At 42.9% G+C, this 26,412-nt stretch overlaps 1 protein-coding gene across 2 annotated transcripts in view; it reads right to left on the bottom strand.

The window, feature by feature from the left end:
• Positions 1 to 293: 293 nt before the first annotated feature.
• LOC137651851 (borealin-like) overlaps positions 294 to 26,412 on the bottom strand; it is a 183,531-nt gene continuing 157,412 nt past the window's right edge. For both annotated transcript variants that reach the window (XM_068385072.1, XM_068385077.1), the window contains exon 7: positions 294 to 3,981. In XM_068385072.1, coding sequence (XP_068241173.1) covers positions 3,883 to 3,981 — 99 coding nt within the window. In that variant the 3' untranslated portion in view covers positions 294 to 3,882. The remainder of the gene's footprint in view (positions 3,982 to 26,412) is intronic.

Below are 26,412 nucleotides of genomic sequence, written 5' to 3'. Positions count from 1 at the left end.
TAATTATTATCAAAATTTACGATAACAGAAGAAATACTGCATTTTCTTGGAGAGAATGATGTTTATGGTTTATTGAGTTACTTTTCCTAATTACCCTGTAACTATGAAAATAAAAGAAATTTTGAAAAAATATTTCGTATACACATTCTACATTGCCATACGAAGCTCAGTGAATTTTTTCATGATTTTTTTTTTCTATACCCCATACATCGGTATTCCGGCCGGCTCCCTTAAAATGCTAGATAAAACTTTAAAGGGTTAGTTCTTAAAAGTGAGGAAAATAAAATACTGTGCAAATCAATTACTTTTTATTTACATTTTACATATTAAAAATGAATAGTTGTTTGAACTCTTGATAGGGCTATTGTTTATGTCAATTATTATACAGACTAAAATCTTGAGGAGACGTTGAAATCTTTCAGTAAAATCTGAAGAATATCATTATAGATAAAATACTAATCTATCGGTAATTAATATCTAAATGCAGGGATTCTTTTTACATTCACAGCCTCGTTAGCTATCGATAACAGGCTCAGCCGATGGAAAAAAAGTGAAGGGTGGGTTGCATGTTGTTTAACCCCAATGATGTTGGATTATCAAATTCTCCAACAACACAACACACTCTTGCAATGGTTGAGTAATGAATCATTATTACTAATAACCCACTGTATAGTGCTACCACATGTATTAGCTCATTACATTCTGAGAAGCTCTCTGAGAAGTCTGGTGTCTTGTCATACGGTACTAAGATGTGGGGGTATTACGTTACGACACCAAGAAAATATAAAAACATATCATACGTAAATTTCACAGATAAAATCCACCCTTAGATTTATAATAAAATCAACCATGTACATAAAATCACAAAATGTATGCAATTCACGGTAATTGTAGTATTATGTTTCAGAACACACATAATGCAAACAAAAAGTAAATTGAATAAAAATAAATATGCCATGAAAAAAGATGAAAAACTAAAATACTAATGGTTTAAAAACCCATTACAGTAGATTACATTTAAAAATATAGCTTGAAAAGATGGTATTTTATCAACCGCTGTTCTTTGTATACATTCATCAAATATAAAGACCAGAAGAGGATTTCACGATATAATAAAAGATTAGGATTCTGGAGATTAAAATCATGATTGAGTTGCAGGACTGGAATGCAGTCACAGCTAAGATTGAAAAGATGATGAACAGTGTTCATGAATTTAAAAAATTGGGTAACATGCAAGAGTGGATAAAGTAGAGCACAGACTTTGAATTATTAGTAAAGAAAGAACCAATGAAAAGGACTGTACCATTACACCAGGCATGCCACATGACATGCCAAACACAACACTGACTGCAATGTGCAGAGTTCATACTGGTGGGGTTATGTAGACAACAAAAATTTAAATATAAAAACTGAAAATTGGAGCTAAGGAGTACAGGATAAAGTAAGATTCAGGAAATATGGATTACATAGAAATTAATGATGAAAAGAAACAAACAACAAAATAAAGGAAGCAGTATTCTTAAAATTTACTGATTTAAGTGAATGCGTATGAATTGTTACACTATCGTTAGAAGAAGGAATAATGAAGAAAATTAGTAAGGCCCAGAACTTCCAAGAATAACCAGCAGCTAAAACTAGTTAGTAAAGAGGTGAACTAAATTTATGAAAACTTTATGAAAGGAAAATATGAACCAAAAATAGAAAAAGACTGCTACAAAAATATAATACAAAAATAAAAGAAAATTAATGTATTACTGTACTCTGAAATGTACAGAAGAATGTGGTGGTTGAAGAGGTGGCATATATGGTTTAAAAAGTTTTTATAGATAAAACTTAATATTTAACCCTTTTACCCCCAGGCTATTTGGAAATTTCCAACCCTTAACCCCCAGGGGGTTATTTTTTTCCCAGCACATTTTGCAGTATATTTTTCTTAAATTGCTCTAACAGCCTTAATTTTTGTCATAGAGAGGTCAGGTTGGTCTCATTCTCTTGGAAAATGCTTGAATTTTCTCAAAAAATTATCATAAATATGAAAAAAAATATTTTATAGCATTTTTTTGCAAGGACGTACTGGTACGTCCATGGGGGTAAAGGGATGGCTTTTGTGAAACGTACCAGTAAGTTCTTTGGGGGTAAAAGGGTTAATATATGTTAATGTCACTAAATTACAGAGGCTTTCATAATGAAGCAACTCAAAAGTATCATCCAAAATTCCGTTGCATCACGTTGGCATCCATTAAGAATCAGCCCTGACTTCTTAATAGTTCTTCATACTTATGGAGGAAGCTTCTGTACTAATTTGTGCATAAAAAGATATCACCCTGGGAGATATGCAGATAAGGATGTTAACAGAAAGGAGATAAGAGGATTGAAAATCCTTGTAAGGAAACCACAGCTCATGATGATAACACAGGAAGTAAAAGAAATCCACATGAGAAAATAGCGCAGTGGATGTTATGTAATAAGTTAAAAGGTCACTATTGAGCACTATGAAGTAGGGTTGAATGTACAAATACATATTGAATGCAGTGGATGGCTTCACACACAATGCTAAGTATCTTAAATGTCCGGAATGTTTAGGAAAAGCTAACGAAAAAGAGCAGGAAGATTATTGTATTTTAAAGTGGAAATGTAAGCCTTGCTGACAACTAATTGAAAATTAAAGTAGAAACAGCCTAAGCAAAGCTGGAAAAATTTTCTGAATCCCAAGTGAATGAAAGCATATCATAAGCAAAAAGTGTTCCAATCTCAACACATTACTATCAACCATTTACTTTCCTACATAACAGTGGTATAGGCCACTACATACAAAGTGGTGAGATTATGAATAGCAGTGACTACAAAACACTGAAGTATATTATGACAATCATAAGGCATATAAGTTAGTTGAGAAGAGATGTAACATCAACATGCTCAAAAATAAATATAAATCTCATACAAAAACTCAACACATTTTTAACCAAGAAACTGCACCCAACATATAAATGTTAAATTATGAGAATGAATATACCTCTAACATTGGTAATAAACCATCAATTTTCTAACACTGACTTTGAGAAAGTAACTGGGAAAAATATATGAAGAGGACTGGAGATTACTTTAATTTGATCACTATCATTAACCTTATTATGTAATGTACATTTTGTTTTCCCTTGGCCTGGTTAGAAGTGCATTTCGTTCTCCAACCACTTCTGTCCTGTGCACTCGATTCCTGAATTTCCTAGCTGTCTAACTCATTATCTATGATCTATTCATGACTTTTTGGCCCTCCAACTAATGTTAGCTATATCAAATGAGAGTCTTAGAAGTTTCAAAAAGGCATGTGATAAAAAATTTATAGATTATCTTGTTAGATGAGGTAATCACCTCCTTGGTATGATGCTGATAAATCTCATTCATGCAAAGTCACAAAACCTCTTACTCTTAGAGAAAATTTAGGATACCTCATTGATCCACTTGGCCTGGGAGTTAATGGCAAAGTAAAACAAATGTTGGTTGTATGAAACATGTAAGATCTCAGAACAACTTTGTGTTCAATAGTGAACTTTTTCATACTAAAAGTCATAGCCAGTGTATATTACATTGAAGCTACACATTCCACTTTGCAGTACAATGTACTACACCCAAAGGCATACAAAATTTGTATGTTCTTTAAAGATGAAATTAAACTTTTCAAATAAAATTCTCTAACACCCTATGTATATATATATATATATATATATATATATATATATATATATATATATATATATATATATATAAGGCAGTACTGTTATTTCAAGAAAAGGGTCACATAATAGCAACATATTTAGAAAACATGTAAATCTTAATGAACAGAAAATATAAAATAACCATTTTACATATAAGCTCACTTACAATTTAAATGTTAAGTAATTTGCCGACACGTTCATGGAAAATCTTCAATTCCTCTCTTGTTTTTTCATCCACATCATCTGTTGAAAGTGTTGAAAACCAGCCCTAAGGAATAAAAGATATATTAAAGGTAAATCATGAAACAATTTAAACTCCGAGAATATTATTTTCATTATTATTAAAAGTAAAGTTGGAAAAGCAGGATATTATAAGCCCAAGGGTTCCAACAGGGAAAAATAGCCCAGTGAGGAAAGGAAAAAGGGGAAATAGATATACAGCAAGAGAAGTAATCAACAAATAAAATAAAACATTTTAAGAAAAGTAACATTAAATTAGATATAAACTATAAAAACTTTAAAAAAACAATAGTAAGAGAAATAAGATAGACTAGTGTGCCTGAGTGTATCCTCAAGACAGAGAACTCTAACCCAAGTCAGTGGAAGATCATGGTTCAGAGGCTATGGCACTGTCCAAGACTAGAGAAAACTGGTTTGGTTTTGGAGTTTCCTTCTCCTAGAAGAGCTGCTTACCATAGCTAAAGTCTCTTCTAACCTTACTAAGAGGAAAGTAGCCACTGAACAATTACATTGCAGTAGTTAACTCTTGTGTGAAGAAGAATTGTTTGGTAATCTCGGTGCTGTCAGCTGTATTAGGACAGAGGAAAATGTGGAAAAAATAGACCAGACTATTCAGCATATGTGTCGGCAAAGAAAAATGAGCTGTAACCAGAGAGAAGGATCCAATGTAGTGCTGTCTGGCCAGTTAAAGGACACAGTAACACTCTAGCAGTAGTATCTCAACAGGTGGCCAATACCCTGGCCACCCTACTACATATAATAGTTAAAAGGAAACTTTGTCTGAAAAAGAAAAAAACACAAGGTACTACAGTGCCCAATTAAATCATTATTGTGAAAGTTAATGTACTTCAAAAGAAAATCCCTTCATAAGAATGAGATTTGTTTCAAGAGTTGGTTCTTAAGTTCACCATGATTACCTTAAGACATTCAGCTCATAACACCCAACCTCCTACTCACCATGCTGAGCCAGCAATATGTGTGTGAAGAATTGTCTCCATGCTTTCATTTTAGTTAACCTTTAATTTTCATTTACCCTATGCATGACTGGAAATCCCCTCACCTATATAGTTACTGTGGAATAATGAGTTAGGGAAGTCAAATCTGGCGGGTAGGCGGCATGTGCGCCACCTAGGGATGCAAAAAGTAAACAAGGATATAAACAGATTCGCGAAGGAAGCCTCAGCTACCGGAACTGTTATACTACAATGATCTTAGGAATATTATCTTGATTTATTTGTAAGTAATAGCATAAGACGGTGTATCATTATTATGAGCCCAGAGGGGGCATTATGTTTTATTTATATTGTGGGCTACATAGCAGCCAGATGAGAGTCACATATTTGGATAGGCCAATCATGGGCACATTTTACAGTTCTCCCAATGAGTAATTTTATGCAGGTCTGGCAGTATATATAAGCACACATCACAGTGTACATACATACTGTAGATTAATATATATGACAGTGCATATCCCATATCCATGCATGCCACAGGAAGGTCATATTTATGTATATATATGTATGTAGCAGGATGGCCTATCACAGGTATGGAAGCCTATTTAATTTTATAACCATTACAAGTGTGCAATTACCTACATTTATTTTTTTCAGCTTCAAACATTCGTTGCATATACCTCAAATAAAGTCATAAAATGCATGAATGTCTTATTGACCATGTTTGAAGAAATATTGTAGACAAAAACGCAGGAGATACAGACATGGAAACGTCATTGAGGTGTGAGGCTCCTGGGTGCACGGAGGTGAAGGCGGCGGATGATATGACAACGTGCATAGCACTGAGGCAATTACATCAGAAGAACAAGTAGACGAAAACTCTTTACGCTAGAAACCCCCCAAAATTAACCACCCATTACTGAAACAAGGCGTCGGCAAAGATGACTGGGCCGCTTTCACAAGGCGGTGGGAAATGTTTCGCGATGGAACGTCTTTAGCACCTAACCAGACAACAACTCACCTGCTCGCATGTTGTGAACCAGAACTTGAAACCGCCCTATTCAGAGAGGACACCGCCATCGCAACAAAGACTGAGGTGGACGTACTAGCTGCAATAAAACGTCTGGCAGTACTGAGTGTGGCCTTAAGCGTACGGAGGACGACACTACTACAAACCACTCAGGCCCCTGAAGAACCTGTAAGGCAATATGTGGCAAGGTTGCACGGGATGGCCAATGTGTGTCAGTGGATCGTCACCAGCGCCTGCAAGTCCAACACCTGCACAGAGACGATTATATGCGACTACACAAGAGGAGATTGTGAAGTTGATCCTGGTAAACGGCCACGCAGATGAAGAAATCAAAAGGTGTGTGATGGGAACCCCAGAGGTTGATAAGACACAAGCGAAACGGTAACACTCATCGACAGCAAGGAAATAGATAGCCGGGCCATGTTAAGTGAAAACCCATCAGTATCAGTCAGCGGGTACAGGAAACAGGCGAAAATGACAACGAACACACCCCCCTCAACCACACCGAAAAAGGGCGACGAACAAGATACCTCAAGACATCAGTTTCGTTGCCAGAGCGGATGCCTCACTCCAAAGTTTGGAAAAGTGAGAGGCAAAGTAAAGGAGTTCAAGTCGTGCCTAGTATGCTGGAGGGAAAATGTCCAACGGCAACGGAAGCCGCGGCAATTATCAGCAGGTACTGAAGCAGGGGCGTTATTCTATCACACGCAAGAAGAGGACACAGAAGCGGACAACAACAGAGTATACGCGTCAGGGATGAACTCCTCAAACAAAGTTTTACCTCACCCAATGATACCCGTCCGCATATCGGTGAACCCTGCTGCTTACAACAAAAAGATGCCGAACAAATCCTCATCCATTATGGGGGTCGCGGACTCTGGGGCTCAGACGTGCCTGATGGAGCTGCCAATCTTACTGAATATGGGTCTACAACAGCAATACCTCAAGTCAGCTAACAGACGCATCTTTGCAACCAACAACCTGGAAATCAATGTGCTCGGTTCCAAACACCTCATACTATCAGGCAAGAATAAGCAAGGAGCGCACATCACAACAACTACCACGGTGCATGTCACAGACACCGACAACAAGTTTTACATCAGCCAAGCAGCTATGACAAAGCTTGGCATCATCGACCATGATTTCCGCAGGATTGGTGCCACAGGCAGGGTTGCAGTATGCCTAAATGAAGTGAAGTCCCACAGCAACAACTCGCTCGCAGAGTGCGGATGCCCACACCGCACTCCACCTCCTCGGCAACCAGCCAACCTGCCGTTCAAACCATCAGCAGAGTTCACCGAAAATATGAAAGCGTGGCTACTGGAACAATATACATCATCAACCTTCAACACGTGTCCACACCAGCCACTGCCAACAATGACAGGACCACCCATGGAGTTACGGATCATCGACCCTCAGGCAGAACCAACGGTGACAAAGAGACCCCCAAACATACCGGTACACTAGCAAAAAGAAGTGGCAGCCCAACTGGAAAGAGATGTAGCACTGGGTGATTGAACCCGTACCACCCAACATACCAGTGACCTGGCTACACAACATGGTTCTCACACAAAAACCAGACGGCACACCACAACACACTGTGGACTTACAGCCCCTAAATCGACAATGGGTTCAAGAAACACATCACACCATCCCACCCATAAAGCAAGCCAGAGCAGTACCTCCTAGTGTATACAAAACGGTCACTGACGCATGGAACGGATTTCACTCCATTGACATCCGCGAACAGGACAGACACAAGATAACTTTCCTCGCTGAGCAAGGACGATTCCGCTACCGTCGCGCACCCATGGGCTTTCTCGCATCACAGGACGCGTACACACAACGATATGATACGATTATTGCGGACGTCCCAAGACAAAATGCGTCAATGACACCCTACTGTGGCGTGTCATAAATTGCTTGGAACTCGTTAGAAGGAACGGCGTCATTCTCAACCCAGCCAAGTTCCAATTTTCATCTACAGAGGTGGACTTGGCAGGATTCCAAGTTGGAGAAAAGGATGTAAAACCCTTACCAAAATACCTGAACGCAATTGCAATGTTCCCAAGACCAAAGAACATCACAGAAGACATTTGGGCATGGTTTGGACTAGTAAAGCAGGTATCACACTATGGCAGAACAACTGACTTAATGGAACCGTTCAGGGCCCTACTCAGCCCAAAGGTACGCTTCCAGTGGGGCCCGGAACTCGAGAACGCATTCAAGAGGTCGAAGGCAGTAATTATACGCAAAATCGAAAAGGGGGTCGTGATCTTTAACCCAGACAAGCCAACATGCCTTAACCCAGATTGGTCATAAGTCGGAATCGGGTATTGGCTGCGTCAGAAACACTGTACATACGAGGCCCCACACCAGGATGTTGCCCAGATGGCTGGAAGACCACCCTAGCAGGATCGAGATTTCTCAAGGACGCAGAAAAGCGGTATGCACCGATTGAGGGGGAAGCCCTGGCCGTAGCATGGGCACTCGAGGACAGCCGATTCTTCACCATGGGGTGCAAAGACTTGATAATAGCAACGGACCACAAGCCACTCATGAAAATTCTAGGGGACGAAGAACTAGACACCATCACGAACCCAAGGCTCTTCTGACTCAAGCAGCGAACACTGAGGTGGAGATACCAATTCATTCACATGCCAGGAAAAGACATACCCGCAGCAGACGCCACATCAAGGAACCCCTCACCCGATACACAGCCAAACACATCAGAGGTGATAACGGCTTTAAATGCCATTCGCTCGACACCCAACCACCTAGACGACATGGAAGATGATGTGATAGCAGTGGTACGGTCGACAACGGACTCAATCGGATATGTGACATGGGAAAGAGTCAAAGGAAGCATCCCTGTGGACCCCTGCCTCCTAAGTCTGATACCATTCATTGAAAACGGGTTTCCACCTACAAGGACGAACTAACTGAAGAGCTACAGCCATATTGGCAGTACCGGGACAGGCTGTCGACAGTGGATAGCGTCATCATGATGCATAAAAAGTCCTGATACCCTCGGCACTACGGGGCGAGATATTGAGAGCCCTACACGCGGCCCACCAAGGAACCAACAAAATGCAAAACAGAGCTCAGGGTTCCGTGTTTTGGTCAGGACTCGCCTAGTACATCGAAAACACAAAGAACAGTTGCCAAGAATGTTGGGGATGTCACCCTCACAACCACACATGCCGCCGACACAACCCAACCATTTCAGGCTACTGCAGCGGATTTCTTTGAAATGAAAGCCACTGGCTACCTGGTCATCATCGACAGATTCAGCGGTTGGCCCTACATTGTGACATCGGGTGCAGGGGCAAGGGGTTTCAGCAAAGCTATCCTGCACTACTTCGCTACCTTCGGAGTGCCTCAGGAACTAAGCACCAACGGGGGACCTGAATTCTCTGCAAAGGAGACCCAGAGCCTACTACAGCACTGGGGAATCAGACACCATCTCTCATCTGCGTACCTCCCCCCAGTCAAATGGGCGGGCGGAGGCAGCAGTCAAGTCCATGAAACGCCTCCTGACATCACACACCGATACGTACGGCAGCCTAGATACTGAAGTTGTAGTAGCAGGCCTACTTCAATACAGGAACACACCAGACCAGGAAACCAGCATGTCACCATCCCAGATCATATTCAGAAAAAACCTCAAGGATCTGCTACCTGTGGTGCCTGGGATGTAGGTCTTCTCCAATCCAGTAGTCCACCCAATATGGCAGGACACATGGGTAACGCCAAGAGGAAGCCCTGCGCTACCGATTCGCCAAGCAGTTAGACAAACTGACACCCAACACCCGGCAACTGTAGTAGGTTGGCCTGGGCACCAGCCGCCCGTTGAGATACTACCGCTAGAGAGTTATGGGGTCCTTTGACTGGCCAGACAGTACTACATAGGACCCTTCTCTCTGGTTACGGTTCTTTCCCCTTGCCTACACAGACACTGAATAGTCTGGCCTATCCTTTACAGATAGTCCTCTGTCCTCATACACCTGATAACACTGTAATTACTAGACAATTCTTCTTCACCAAAGGGGTTAATTACTGCACTGTAATTGTTCAGTGGCTACTTTCCTCTTGGTAAGGGTAGAAGAGACTCTTTAGCTATGGTAAGCAGCTCTTCTAGGAGAAGGACACTCCAAAATCAAACCACTGTTCTCTACTCTCGGGTAGTGCCATAGCCTCTGTACCATGGTCTTACACTGCCTTGGGTTAGAGTTCTCTTGCTTGAGGGTACACTCGGGCACACTTTTCTATCTAGTTTCTCTTCCTCTTGTTCTGTTAAAGTTTTTATAGTTTAAATAGGAAATATTTATTTTAGTATTGTTACAAAGGTCTTGTACCATTTAGATATCTCCTCTTCAAAATCCCTCAATAGTGAGGTGCGGTTCAACCTCCCCTGCCGCGCAGACTAGTACTACTAACTCTACCCACGCTTGCCCATCACTCCTTTTTTAGCACCTGTTACTGTTTAGTTGCATTTGTGTTTCTCAGTGTTTTTTGCATTATTTTCACCTCTCTACGCATCGATGGCGGATTCCCAAGTTACTCCATGAAGTACTTTATCCATGAGTTTTAAGCGTGAATGGGCAGTGTAACCTTTGTTTTGTTAATTCAGAAGTGTTTTATAGTGTTAGCGTTCCTTCTAACCGTTCATGGTTCCACAGTCCTGCCCTTTCCCTAGTTCGATCGTTGTTCTTCTCATTTTTGTTATTCGTTCGAACTTCTTGAGAGATTTTACCTTTACACCGATTATATTCTTGCAACTTTAGAGTATCATTATCATTATTATACTATGGTATCAGTGTTAGCGTATCATTAAGGCTCAGTTATGTTGGCATGCTTACCTTCGTGCATATAGTGGATAGCGTTCCCGCGGGAACTGTTTTGCTGTTTTTCAAGGAGCATTTCACTTTGATGTTATATTGACTATTAGTTTTATCTCGCTCCACATGGTTTTACGTTTGGTTCGAGTGGGACTCTCGCGTAGTTCTTTATTTGTGTTACTGTTCGCTATCTACCCGCTTCAGTAGTAAGGTTGGTATCCCTGTTTTCCATCTTCCGAGATGACGTCATGCCTCCTCCCTTACCACTCACTCGAGTCCCTCTCTTGCCTCATTAACTTAGCATGCCTAGCCATTTTTACGTGATTACGCTTTTTTCATTATTTACTTTAAGTATTTTTAATAGTTTTTATTGTCACACTCCATTATGATCATATTTTTGGGGTTTTTTCCATGTTGTGTTGAGGGGATCTCCAGTTGGTAGCCCTGCCTACCACCACCTGTTCACGTGATTCCCCGGTACAACCCCCCCCAGAGCACGTCTCTCCTCTTACTCGATGGTTGTTGGCTATGACATACGGGCCAAGCATGCTTGTTCCTCAGTCTTCCCTCAACATTCCAGCATACTGAGGACCGAGATCATCTCACGGGGTGTTACATAGTCTCATTCATCCCGGGCGGTTCTCGTCCCCCCCCCCCCTCCCGTCGTCTCTGTTGGCCTTCAGTCGGGGGAGGGGGTGGGTCGGGACCGCCGGGGATTATATCACGTGCCCTATCCATGTAATCGGGCAGTCTACTTAACGCCTTCTTAGTATGGCTTTTGCTTTTAGCTTATGGAATTAGGAATGAGACTTTATCTATATGTTAGGAGTGTCCCCATCATACGGTACCTCCTGCCATTATCGTTCGTAGTAAGACATATTATTAACCTACAATCATAGCATTCTGCACGAATCACTACCTTCGCCCCGGTACGGCCGGTAGTCTCGTTGGGGGGCCCCTTGGCTCCCCCAACATTCCCCCACCGTACCCTCCCGTCATCAGGCTTCGGGACCTCAGGGCTTACAATACTGCCGGATCTGATGACACTGACAGAGTTTATGATTCCTACTCTCCCTACGGGAACCCTATATTCTCACGGACGTTAATGTATTAGATCATATTAATATTAGGAGTTTGTTATTATATGTATTTTAAGGATGTAACTCTAAGTCTACTCTAGTTTACTTAACTTTACTTTAAGTTTTTCTGTTCCCAGCCCCGGGACTACTATATTTTTATTATTTAATCCCCTATTTATACATCCTTTTCTCATCCCCAACTCTCCCGGGATTCCTCTTGGAATAGTCTAAGGTTCTCTGCATGTTTAGTCTAAGACTAGGCATTTTGCTTTAATTTAAGGGCCAGGATCCTCCAGGGTCCCTTCTAGAGATATTAAGAAGGTATTCATAGACTATTCCTTTTTACAGGTGGTCTGCTGTCGGATGACAGCCTGCGCCGCCGTCCTTCACCAGCCCTGCGGCCATGAGGTCTGTAGATCTCATGCCGACTGTGGGATTCAAATGGATGACCTGATAGTTTGGCACCCCGACAACTGCCTTGTCTGTTACGACCTTGTCTCCACCCTCTCTTCGGAATTGGTGAGTCCTCTATAGGTCAATTTTCTACTTACATTCCTCTTGCATTATATAATGAAACTTTGGTTATCATTTCTCAGCTCCGTCTCCCGGGTTTACGAACCTTATCCCCGCTCTTTCAGAGTTCTCAAGCGGCTAAGGCCACAGCAAGAGCCAACTTGAAAGTTTGGGTAGGCGGCTTAGCCCGTAACGTTAAGGCCAAGAAACCCTACGTCCTTTCGGAAGATTACTGCATCCTGATCTATCCCAACGCAAAATCTTCTGCAGCAGTGCCTAAAGCAGTGGCAGCCCCTATTATTGCCGACATTACAGCAACCCTGGACCTTGCTCTCGATCAGGATACTGACCTCGGTGTCGACCCCGACCCCATTGAGGACAATGTTGCTGCTCTGAATTTGGACTTGGATCCCATGGCTTTGGCCGAACCGGAAACAGGTAAGGAGGTAGGTGAGGCAGGTGGGTCCGGCGCTGAGATCCCTCTTCTTAGCCCCTCTTTTTCTTCGGCATCTAATACTTCTTCCTTTCTAGGTTTTGATGGGAACCGCGGATCTACTCCAAGATCACACCCGGTTCCTCCCAAGGTTAAGTCTCAGAAGAGACCCTTAGTTAGGACTCGGAAGAACCCTAAACTTAACAGAACAACCAAGTCCAAGAAGGCTTCCCTCTCTGGAGCCCCAAGTGGCTCAGATAGCGCCTCCTCTACTTCCCAGGACCTGGAGTGCAGCCAACTTCCTCAGTTGCCCCGGCCAACTTCGACCCGGTGGCCCTCACTAACATGATGTCAAGGGTTGTCTCAGAATAGATTAGCTCAATGCTCTCTGCCGTTACCAGGAGACTGGACACCTTAGAAGGGGCCTTCCTCAACAACAGCAGTTCCTCATCCCGGACGCCTCAAAACTCCCGCCTTTCACTAAAAATAACCCGTGGAAAATGGCACTCCACTGCCCTTTCACTGACGGGATGTTGACGATCGAAAGTTTTGGAACCAGGCCCATTGAGGACTTTGAATTTTTCCCCGACGGCCTTCAATTCCCCTTCCCCGGCTTCGCCCGGCTAACGGAAGAAGCTCTGGTCCGGCTAGATAAGGTCCCTAAGGAGACCGTTATCTTCCCAAAAGAACAGGCTCAGTCTATTTGGGTTAGAACCCTGAACGAGTGGGGTTGCACGAACACCATGCTGACTCCCCACAAGAGCACATACACTATGTTTCTTGTGGACGAGCAGACCCCTACTCGCGTCACCAAAATGGTGGACTTAAGCTCTTCAGGCAGTGGCCGAAGACAAACCTTTGCCCCAGCTTCGGGAGACAGACCCTACATCTCTTCTGCTCCCATCAGATATCGAATGTTGGCTTAACATTCAGTCGACATTTACCTCTGGTAAGTTATCTGCCGATTGCGCGTCGACACAATTTAGCGAACGGCTTCCAAGACTTCCTGAAACCTTAATTCGACTCGAGTTCGAGTCCCGGTCTAGGTTTAGCAGGAGCCTAAACGTCTCGACGATGGCGGAGATGTTTTCCCTCACCTATGAGGAAGAACACGGTTTTAAGGTCATGACAAAGGCCACCTTACAATCCTTGCTATCGGATTGCTATGACTTCTTGGTGGCCAGAAGACGTTGCCGTAGACATGTTCTATCAGAGGCTACCATCCGCCATGAGCCAAATAAACTCATTAAAGCCTCCGCTTGGGGCCCAGACATGGTCAACTCGGTGTTAAGCGAAGCGGCCAGGGTGAACCAGAGTCTCAAAGTCCGTTGGGGTCTCACTCCCAAACGGAAGTTCGAACAGTCGAACGTTCAATCCCGGGGCAGGAAAAGGCTACGTCCTTATAGAACTGCCCAGTTTCGTCAACCTCTCCAGGTAGTTCAGACGGTCCCGGTTGCTCAGCCCATCCAACCCTCCACCTCCAAGCCTCAGCCCCAAGAGGAATATGTTCTAGTTCCTAAAAGCCAGGTGGCTTCGAACTCGTTCACCTCACCGGCTTATAACCCTGCCTATGAGTCCAGGGGTTCCTTTCAAGGGTACCAGCGGGGCAGGGGCCTTGGTTCACGAGGTTCCTTTCAGAACAGAGGCAAGGGGAGTTATTTCTCCCGAAGTAAGGGATCACGCGGAGGCCGTGGCAGAAAATCCTCCACCTACTGAGATTCTTCAGGTAGGAGGGAGGCTTTATGCGTTCAGGAGTCGCTGGAGGTTCAGTCCTTTGGCCTTCAGCATAGTTTCCAAGGGCCTGGGGTGGAGTTGGATAGAAGGGCCTCCTCCACCGAACAAATTCCATCAACTTCCGACACCGGATCTGATCCTGTTTACACAGGATCTATTGCGCAAGAACGCAATCAAAGAAACAAAACATCTGAAGTTTCAAGGTCGATTATTCAGCGTCCCGATAAAAGACTCAGACAGCCGGAGAGTCATCCTCGATCTTTCCCGGCTAACCTTGTTCATTCAATGCGACAAGTTTCACATGCTTACCGTCTCGCAGGTACGGACCTTACTTCCCCGTGGGGCGGTCACCACCTCCATCGATCTTACCGATGCTTACTATCATGTTCCAATAGCGAGACATTCCGCCCATTCCTAGGATTCAGACTAGGCAACAAGGCTTACACCTTCAAAGTGATGCCTTTCGGGCTCAACATCGCGCCCAGAATCTTCACGAAACTGGCGGAGTCAGTCATTCAAGAACTTCGAACCCAAGGGGTCCAAGTCGTCGCATATCTGGACGATTGGCTAATCTGGTCAGACAACGTCGAGGGTTGTCTCAAAGCGACAAACAAAGTGATCCAGTATCTTCAGTCTCTGGGATTCAAAATAAATTTCAGAAAGTCCCACCTATCACCGAAGACCAAGTTTCAGTGGCTGGGATTACAGTGGGACCTACGTTCTCACACCCTATGTCTTCCCAGGTCCAAAAGAATAGAGATTGCGAAGAATACCAAACGTTTTCTCGGGGAAAAAGTAACATCCAGAAGGAACCAAGAAAAGATCCTAGGATCCCTACAATTTGCTTCAGTGACAAACCTTCTTCTGAAAGCGAAACTGATGGACATAAACCGGGTTTGGCGCTCCAGAGCGAACAACAAATTTCGAGACAAGATGACCCGTCTTTCTCCCATTCTTCGGAAGAGGCTTCTCCCATGGACAACCACCAAGAGCTTGTCGAAATCGGTCCCGCTACGGTACCCTCCCCCAAAGATAGTCATCCACACGGATGCCTCCCTATCAGGGTGGGGAGGTTATTCCCAACACAGGAAGGTTCAGGGCCTTTGGTCCACAATGTTCCAACAGTTCCACATAATCGTCCTAGAAGCCATGGCGGTCTTGCTAACTCTAAAACGTCTTTCCCCGGCCAAGAAGCAACACTTGAGACTAGTTCTCGACAACGAAGTTATAATCCGTTGCCTAAACAGAGGGGGCTCCAAGTCAGGCACCATCAACCATGTGATGGTAGCAATCTTTTCCCAAGCAGCCTCGAACCAATGGCACCTATCAGCTGTCCATCTGGCTGGAGTTCGGAACGTTGTGGCAGACGCACTCTCAAGGACGACCCCGTTGGAGTCAGAATGGTCACTAGACCGGAAATCGTTTCAGTGGATCCTCTCCCAAGTGCCGGACCTCCAGGTAGATCTCTTCGCGACGGAGTCCATCCACAAACTGAAATGTTATGTGGCCCCCAACCTGGACCCTCGGGCTTACGCCACAGATGCCATGTCTCTGAACTGGAACACCTGGGAACGGATTTATCTTTTCCCACCGGTAAACCTATTGATAAAGGTGCTGGACAAACTTCGAACCTTCAAGGGTCAAGTGGCCTTGGTGGCCCCCAATTGGCCCAAGAGCAATTGGTTTCCTCTTTTACTGGAGCTGAATCTCCATCCTCGACAGATGCCCAAACCGACTTTGACCCAAATAGTACAAACGCGCACTGTGTTCGCTTCCTCAAACATTCGGAACACCCTAACTTTATGGATTTCATGAAGTTTGCGGCCCACAAAGGGGCTAACATAGATCCCCAGAATACTTTATTTTTAGAATCGGATAAAAGAGACTCCACTCTTCGTCAATATGACTCAGCGGTCAAAAAACTAGCAAGGTTTTTGAAGGAATCTAATGTTGTCTTTATGACATTAAACCTAACAGTTACCTTTTTCAGGACCTTGTTTGAGTCAGGTTTGGCAGCTAATACTATTACTACCATTAAATCTGCCTTGAAGAAAATTTTCCTGGTCGGGTTTAATATAGATCTAACAGACTCATTGCTAGCTTCAATTCCAAGAGCTTGTGCCAGATTGAAACCATCCATTCGTCCTAACTCGGTTTCCTGGTTTCTCAATGATGTCCTCAAACTGGCGTCAGAAACCATCAACGACTCATGTGAGTATATACCTCTACTCGGAAAAACACTATTCCTTATGAGTTTAGCATCCGGCGCTAGAATTTCGGAATTAGCGGCCTTGTCAAGAGATCCAGGCCACATCGAGTCCCTTCCATCAGGAGAAGTCCTCCTCTCCCCAGACAAAGTCTTCTTGGCCAAAAATGAGGACCCTCAGAACAGATGGTCCTCCTGGAAAATTATCCCACTCCCTCAGGATCCTTCCCTGTGTCCTGTTACCACTCTTAAGTCCTTTCTAGCAAGGACTTCCTATAAGACCTCAGGACCCTTATTCGTCAGGGAACAGGGAGGGACTATAACTTTAAAAGGGATCAGACAACAGATTTTGTATTTTATCAAACAGGCTAATCCTGAGTCTTTCCCTCACGTCCATGAAATACGGGCGGTAGCAACCTCAATAAATTTTTTCCATCATATGAACTTTGCAGATCTTACTAAATATACCGGATGGAAATCCCCGTCAAGTGTTCAGGCGGTACTATCTTAAACATCTAGAGGCCCTTCAGCTCGCTACCGTAGCCGCAGGGAGTGTGGTATCCCCCGAACAAATTAATGCCTAATTAATTCCTGAATGTACTATGTCTTGCCATCTTCTTCCTCTTACCTGCCTCACTTACAGTTCCTACCTGAGTTCAGTTTGTTGTGTCACCCATGGGTGTCCCCATGTCTTAGATATTGTTTATCTCTATTATTAATTGTCATATTTACATTTCACCCTGCGAATTATATTTCTTTTATGTCCAGTTTTATATGGTTTTATCTAAGATATTCTGACCTCAGATCATATTTTGTTTTCAAGTTATTTTTTTTTTTTTTTTTTTTTTTTTTACATTTTGTCATCCCTTCCTGGGATATTATACCCTGTCAGTTTTTTATGTTATAAAAAGACTATCGTCTACTACTGCAACTCTTGATTAAACCACTGTTATGTTATGTTGATTTTAATTCGTTCCCTCATATTTACTGAAGTTTGGGTTCGTTTCTCTGGTACTATTTCACTGGCCGGCACAGGTTGAGCCCAGAAAAGGGATTTTGACGGAGGAAAAATCTATTTCTGGGCGAGAGACCTGTGCCGCCCAGTGAACCCACCCTAGTTGTCCCCCCCTGATCAGACCCCAAACTTAGGGGTGCTATAAGGAGTGCTGGGCAAGCGTGGGTAGAGTTAGTAGTACTAGTCTGCGCGGCAGGGGAGGTTGAACCGCACCTCACTATTGAGGGATTTTGAAGAGGAGATATCTAAATGGTACGAGACCTCTGGTCTGTTTCGCCCTAGTTTATATCGACACCAATAGGTGAGCGAGCTAGTTCAACCTAGCATTCCTATACATTTTTTTCTCTGGTAATATTTTAGCAGTTATATTCCTTAGAAATGGTGCTGTAGGAGCATTTCACTGGGCGGCACAGGTCTCTCGCCCAGAAATAGATTTTTCCTCCGTCAAAATCCCTTATTTTTCCTTATTTCCTTTCCTTACTGGGCTATTTTCCCTGTTGGGGCCCCTGGGCTTGTAGCATCCTGCTTTTCCAACTAGGGTTGTAGCTTAGCATTTAATAATAATAATAATAATAATAATAATAATAATAACTGCTGCCTCTGAAACCAGGAGACCGAGTCCTGCTGCAGAATCGGGCAGGCAATGCCAGGGGGCGATGGGCAGAACAGGTATCGTTGTGGAAACAAGACAACATAGCCAATACTTAGTCAAAGACGACGGGTCCGGGCGACCAACACTGCGCAATTGCCAATTCCTTCGCCTTATACAAGGACTATCAAAGGTTGGACCACCAACTCTCGCCAGCTCTGCACAGACACATGCACCCGATAGAGAGCACATAACTTCCGTGCAGGGCAACCGTCGTACACCACACGAAACACCCATACAACCAGGCACACAAGAAGGGAACCCCAGGGAGACACCACCCAAAGCTGAAGATCAGACACCTGTCAGGTCGCCCGCCATAATCAAGTCCGTCCTAAAACGCTTCAAAATGCAAGCCAACCGAGTCACCAACCAGAGAAAAACCCAGCCAAAATTCACCCATAACACAAAGCACAACACCCTCTCAAGGCAACACCAGGCCACACAGATGCAGACGACCCGCTGAGTACCTGAAGGACTATGTCACGGAATAAGTGGTTCTCAGCTGAAAAACTGGGGGGGGGGATGTAGAATAATGAGTTAGGGCAGGTCAAATCTGGCGGGAAAGCGGCATGTGCGCCACCTAGGGGTGCAAAAGGTAAACAGGGATATAAAAAGATTCGCGAGGGAAGCCTCAGCTACCGGAACTGTTATACTACAATGATCTTAGGAATATTATCTTGATTTATTTGTAAGTAATAGTAAAAGACGGTGCATCACTATTATGAGCCCAGAGGGGGCATTATGTTTTATTTATATTGTGGGCTACATAGCAGCCAGATGAGAGTCACACATTTGGATAGACCAATCATGGGCACATTTTACAGTTCTCCCAATGAGTAATTTTATTCAGGTCTGGCAGTAAATATAAGCACGCATCAGTGTACATACATACTGTAGATTAATATATGAGTGCATATCCCATATCCATGCATGCCACAGGAAGGTCGTATTTATATGTACCTGTATATAATTGTATGCATGTAGCAGGATGGCCTATTACAGGTATGGTAGCCTATTTTATTTTATAACCATTACATGTGTATAATTACATACATTTATTTTTTCAGCTTCAATCATCCGTTGCATGTACCTCAAATAAAGTCATCAAATGCATGAATGTCTTATTGACCAGTTACTTCCTTTGAAATATCAAAGAAGAAGAGCTTGGGGGAGAGTGACTGCTCCCTGCACTCTAGTTTTGGGGTGTCTGTATGTGTGGATGTGGTATGATAGGAGTAAAAGATGTGGGATTGGAAGTATGTTTTGGAATAGAAGGATGGACGTATTGGTGTTGTGTGAGACAAAGATAAAAGGGAAGGATAAAGTGATGTTTGGTGAAGAGATAGGTAATGTCTGGGATTGAAAGGGAAGAGCAAGAGAGGGTGTTGGTTTATTGCTGTTATTGGATGACAAAGAAGTGGGATGGAAGGATCTATCATCTAATGAATTGACTAGGTGTATAACAGGACTGGGTAGAAGGAATTATGTAGTTGTGATGGGTAACTTAATGCTAGAGTGGGTGATGGAGAGGTAGGGTTCACTGGAAAGTATGGCGTACAAGGTGAAAATGGGTGGCGAGAGACTGGTAGATATGTGATGAACAAGAGCTGGTAAAAAGCTGTAGTTTTTCAGAAGCTTGGAAGATGTGCATGTGTTTAGGGGCATAACTAATGGTATGTCTGATAATTTTTGGTTGAAGGAAAATTAGTTGTGGCAAAAGAGTGGGGGATGTAAAAGGGAGGTAGTGAAGGTTGAAGTTGAAAAAAAAAAAGATAAACAGTTAATATCAATAAAGGTTGGAAGTGGCTGACAACGAGGTGAAAGGAAGATAAAGAGTGAATATCAAGAAAGGTTGTAAGTGATTGATAATGAGGTGAAAGGAAGAGAAACTGATTATCTAGAGGAGTCGAAATTCAAATAAAAATAATTTTGTTGGGATTGCAAGTGATGTATGGGGGCAAAAGGATTGCTAGAGGCAGTATTAGGAAGGGTAGTGAATTGTGAAATGAAGGAGTGAAGATGAAAGTGGAAGAGAAAAAAAGGGCATCTGGAGAATGGCTGCAGAGAAAAGTGTAGAGATGTATGAAAGATAAGAGAAAAATGTGGAAGTAAAATTTAAGGTAGCTGAGGCAAAGAGGGAGGCTGACTGGAGGTGGGGTTAGGGATTGAGTCATTTGTATGAAGATAAGTTTTGGAAAGAAGTGAAGAGAGTAAGGAAGGGTGGATTCAGAAGTTAAGAGACTGAAAGATGAAAATGGAAGATTGTCGAAATGAGAAGAGGCAAAGGAAAGGTGGGCTGAATATTTTGAAAGGTTGCTGAATATTGAGAATAGAGAGGCAGATATAATTGTTGTTGCAGGTGTGGAGGTGCCAGTGATGAGAGATGAGAATGAGAGAAAGATAACATTAGAAAAAGTGAAGAGAGCACAAGATGAAACGAGAGCTGGAAAAACAGCTGGTATGTATGGCGTGAGGGCTGAGATGTTAAAGGAAGGATGTGGGACTGTACTTGAATGTTTGGCAAGATTGTTAAATTTATGTTTTACTTTGTCAATGGTACCAGTGGACTGGGTGTGTGCATGTATTGTTCCACTAGTGCATGAGCATTGTAATTCCAGGGGTATTAGTTTGTTGAGTGTGGTGGTAAGTGTATGGTAAGAGCGCTAATCAATAAGATTAAGGTTAAAACAGAGGATGCCATATTAGAAGTGCGGGTTGGTTTTATAAGAGGTAGGGGATGTATGGATCAGATTTTTATAGTTGAGAAGATATGCAAAAAAAAAACATATGGCAAAAGGTAAGGTGTATGTTGCATTTATGGATCTGGAAAAAGCTTATGATAAGAGTTGATAGGGAAGCAATGTGGATTGTGATGAGGTTATATGGAATTGGTAGAAGGTTGTTGCAAGCAGTTAAGTTTTATACATAGGCAGTAAAGCATGCATTATGATAGGAAATGAAGTGAGTGAGTGGTTTCCAGTAAAAGAGGAGCTGAGACAGGGATGTAGGATGTTGCCATGGTTGTACAATTTGTTTGTTGATGGAGTTGTGAGAGAGGTGAATGCTCAAGTACTTAGTCGAGGATTGAAACTGATAGATGAGTGATCACGAGTGGGAAGAGAATCGGTTGTTGTTTGCTTATGGTACTGAATAGGTTGCCCACGAGAAGCTGGGTCGATTAGTGAGAGTTTAGGAGGGTGTGAGAGAAGGAAGTTAAGAGTTAATGTGGCCATGGTTGTTCAATTTGCTTGTTGATGGAGTTGTGAGAGAGGTGAATACTCAAGTGCTTAGTCGAGGATTGAAACCGATAGATGAGTGATCACGAGTGGGAGGTGAATCAGTTGTTGTTTGCAAATGGTACTGTATTGGTTGCCCACTCAGAGAAGCTGGATTGATTAGTGAGAGTTTAGGATGGTGTGAGAGAAGGAAGTTGAGAGTTAATGTGGGTTAGAGTAAGATTATGAGATGCATGAGAAGGGAATGGCGCTAGGTTGAATGTCATGTTGAATGGAAAGTTACTTAAGGAAACACATTAGATTAAGTACTTGGGGTATGTTTTTACTGCAAATGGTGAAGTAGAAGCAGATGCAAGTCAGCGAGTGAATGAAGGATGTAAAGTGTTAGGGGCAATAAAGGGAATGGTAAAGAACAGAGGGTTACAAATGAATGTAATGAGAGTTCTGTATGAGAAAGTGTTTGTACCAACTGTGATTTATTGATAGGAATTGTGGGGAATGAAACTGATGGATAGAGAAATTTAATGTGTTCGAGATGGAAGTGTCTGAAGAGTATAGCTGGTGTATCTCGATTGGATATGGTTAGAAAAACGAAGTAGTGAGGGTGAGAACGGGTATAAGAAATGAATTAGCAGCTAGAGTTGATATGAATGTGTTGAGGTGGTTCAATAATATAAAGGAAATAGAAAATGACCATCTGCTGAAGATGATGAATGCAAGAGTTGATGGGCAAAATTCTCCAACACATAAAAAAGGGGTACCCCACTTAGTCAATGAGGAAGAAGCTTAAGCATCCATGATCAAAAAAAAAAAAAAAAAAAAAAAAAAAAAAAAAAAAAAAAAAAAAAAAAAAAAAAAAGGCAGAAAATCTCCAAGCAACCATCAAAGATGGAGACTACGAAGGGGATCAACAGGAAACGTGTTAGTTGTAGCACATTGAGATCAGGAGTTGTAACAGCTCTCTTGCCCACATATCCTATTGTATACCTTATCCTTTGAGACAAGGTTAACTCTATTCGGGGAAGGATAACACCATGGCTTGCTATTAACAAGCCCCTGATTTATAAACAATATCTTTGAGATATTCGCTCCCAAGGTTAAAACTCCGTTGATACCTCTAATGTAAAATTTCTCTGGTACAGTATATCACTCGCAAAAATATCCCAAGTAGAAGCTGCCAATGAGGAACTTCCATCAGGACGACATAGCTCGAGCCCGAAAATATATTTTTCCTGTCAAAATCCGTTTTTTTTATTCATCCCCGTCGCATGGCCGAATCCGGAAGCTCACGTTGTTCAAATTCCTCAGTAATTAATATGAATGTTTTAGTTAGTCTATTAAAAGTGTTTTATACATATACTTCAACACTTTCTCATTATTCTAGGTTAGGCATTTGCTTTGTTGCCTGCTTGTCTTCCCTAGTCTATAGCCGAGGCTAGCCTCCTTTATCCCCTTGGGAGTTGGTAGATGGTTGGTCCACTAACGACTTAGGTCGGCAAGGTTCCGGTCCCATCTACTGAGCCTTAGTTGTTGGATAGGCAGCACTGATTAAGGGACTTAGTTCCCTTTGCCTACTTACTGTCGTTCCTTTAGAACGAAATTAATTCTGTTCTAATATTGACAGGCAGGCCTTCCTTTCCTGCCACCTTACCCTTCTTCTAGGCTACTATCCTTAGTTTATGGCTAAGTGGCAGCCAGTTGGGAGAATTCGTTCTCTGTGCCTACTCATTGTAGATCCCTTGGAACAAATTCAGTTTGTTCTAATACTGCAGTCAGGCCTTCCTTTCCTGCTGCCTTACCATTTTCTAAGACCGTTAATCTCCCTCTCCCTGTTAGGCTACGTCCCCCTTAACGTAGAACTTAGGTTCCTTGGCTTCGGAAGATTCCTCATTTGCTATATGCCTAGACTTGGTGGGACTGATAGCCTACTAGTGGGTAGGCATGAGAATGATCCTAGATATGGGTTTGCTCTCTTGGCTGCCTCATGGTAGGTCAGGCGCTTTTTCCCCTCCTTGGTTAAGCTACGTTGTTCCTGGGCGTGGAACTTCAGTTCCTTTGCCTAGTCTGACTTTCCCTGGCATTTGAGGACTCCTCAATTGCAATGTCTAAGATTTGCCGTCTTGGAATTGCCATCAACCTACACTTAGGTAGGCAAGGGCAATAGATCCTAATTTAGGAATCATTTCTCTTGCCGCCTTTCATCTGGTATGTCTCTCTTGCCGTGGAGCTTCGGCTCCCTTGCCTGGTCCTGATTTCCCTGGCTTTAGTGGTTACCACATTGCTATATATTCCAGACTTGACGGCTTAAATGCTGTTAGCCTTACATGTGAATAGGCTAGGGATCTCCATCTTTTTCTACTAGGAAGGATCTTTCCCCTGCTGCCTTACACTTGTTGGCTGAGTCTACATCCACACACCCCCTTCCTTTTCTTCCAGGTCTGGCTCCCGAGTTCTTGGCATGGCTAACCCAACAGGTTCCCTCGGCAACATTACACCCTAGCCTAGATCTTTTCTTTTGTGGTAACTTAGCATAGGATTAGGCTATCCTAATCTATTTTGCCCAGTGACCTTAGATATTAAGCTTAATAGTCTAAAGTCATCCACAGAGAGACTGCCATCCCTCTCCTCTTCTAGTTGACAATTCTCTTTGTTTCACCGGTGAAGTTTAAAGAATTTTGAAAAGTCTTTTATTCACACCCAACACATGTGATATCTTATAATTAAGCTATTGTTATATCTCTCTTCCAATCATATCTGAGGAACATTTTCCTTTAAATTGTTCGATTGGATACATCCTAGTTGTCCGATTTCCATCGAATTCACGAATGCTTTGTATCCTGGCCATCTCAGATGGCTCTCATTAACGCTATGGGTAGAACCCCATTCCTTTATAAACCTAATGTTAACAACTAGGTAGGTGGCAGTCAGCTCTACCAACTGACAAATTTCTAGACCACCGTCATTCCTTTTATCCATTGATTATTTCCCTACGGAATTGTTTGCTGGTTACCGACCTAGCAACATCTATTTGCCGCCTTGCGTCAACATACCTTGCAGGTAAGCCCATACTGGCAATACACAGCTGCCGCCTTAGGCATAGCTGTCGGCAGGTATCTGATTTAGTCGCCCTAGGTTGTCTAATCAATCGATTTTGGGGAAAAGTGTTCTATTGGTGTGACACTTTTTCTTTCCCTCTATTTTACCACACTATTGGGATTCATCTTGAATTCTAAGCTGTTTGGTGTGAGCTTCCATTGTAGAGTAGCCTTTGCCTTAGCTTGTAGTAGGTAAAATTATTGATTTGGGGTGTATATTTTTATATTACTTACCATATTGAGGAAATATATCTTATATTTTTCACTGTGAAGATATACCGTATATAGAAAATTTGTGTGTGACGATAACATACTCATTGAAATTCTTCTATCTTTACAGGTTGCTGACGGCATGGAATGCTCTACAGTAACCTGCACCAGGCAGGTCATGATACCTTGCGGTCACAAGACCTGCAGGAAACATGCAGACTGTCATGTTTCAAAGGGATCCATTGTCATCTGGGAATTGTGTCCAACTGCAGTGTATGCAAGTACCTCCTACATTCTGGATTCCACGCTACCAGCATTTCTCAGGATGAGAAAACGGGGAACCAGAAAACCATTCATTAGAGCCTGGGTAAGGGGATTCCAGAAGAGCTCTCATCAGGGTGCCCCATATCTTCCTTCATTGGAAATGTAGGATCTCCTGTTCCCCAGGGCTGATGTGACCGCGATGTACGGTCATCAGTTACCCACGGTACAACTAGACCCTGCAGATGTGGGACACGCTTCAGGACATGAATTTGGACGTTGCCAACATGTCGACAACCTTGTCCATTTCGTCGGACAAAGAAAGGCTCTTGTTGACAACGGAAGCCTCAGATGACTCTATCGACAGTCAGCAGGTTAGCACTATACCTACCACTACCTCATTGCCTACCCCTGTCCTTGCATCTGCTACACCGTACTTGTTTTCCACTCCGACTGCCCCTTTGTTCAAGGACACTTTGAGCTCATGGCTTCCATGAAAGCATTCATGCTGAGCATAAGAGAGCTCAAGCATCCTTAGAGGCAAAGATTGAGGGGCTTAAACAGGCATCAAAGTCCAAAGCTTCACCAGTCTCAAGTCTTCCGGACTGTTCAGCGAAGAACCTTTGACGTTACGCAGAGCATATGGTTCTGAGGGAGGGGTACCTTCATATTGGTGACAGTCTAGGCTCTAAACTGGTTTTATGGATTTAGTTCTAACCCTCTATTGAGAATTACCCTCACTGCTACGCGAGGTTGAATTCTGATCGTTGATTAGGGATGATACGATTCTAAAGGAGACGATTATTTTAGACCATAGTAAGGCTCAAACCTTGTTGGTTAAGGAGCTAAAGACAGCCAAATTTACCAATACTCAGCTTTCTGCTTTCGGCAGGAAGTAGGCTACGTTTATAGCTCCAAAAGACACTTTTTTTTCTTTGCCTCAAAAAGTCTAGAGGAAGTCAAGAAGGTAGTAGTAGAATGTAGACTTCTACCAATACTAGGAGTGCAAGCCGGTCTCTCTTGCTCTCCCATATGACTCCGAAAGTTGGGAAGATGGCCAATATACCTTACAGTTGGTAAACAGGATAGGGATATAGGAGGTACACAGTTTAATGAGAAACTTCCCAAAATTCAGAAATATCTTCTGAAAGCAGAATTGGAGCCCAGAGAAAGACTGGCAGCTTCTTTGTCGCTCCAGTCTAGT

This window comes from Palaemon carinicauda, chromosome 1 (genome assembly GCF_036898095.1).
Source record: "Palaemon carinicauda isolate YSFRI2023 chromosome 1, ASM3689809v2, whole genome shotgun sequence".
In the NCBI taxonomy this organism is placed as follows: Eukaryota; Metazoa; Arthropoda; class Malacostraca; order Decapoda; family Palaemonidae; genus Palaemon; species Palaemon carinicauda.
This window is presented reverse-complemented; position numbering and strand designations above follow the sequence as displayed.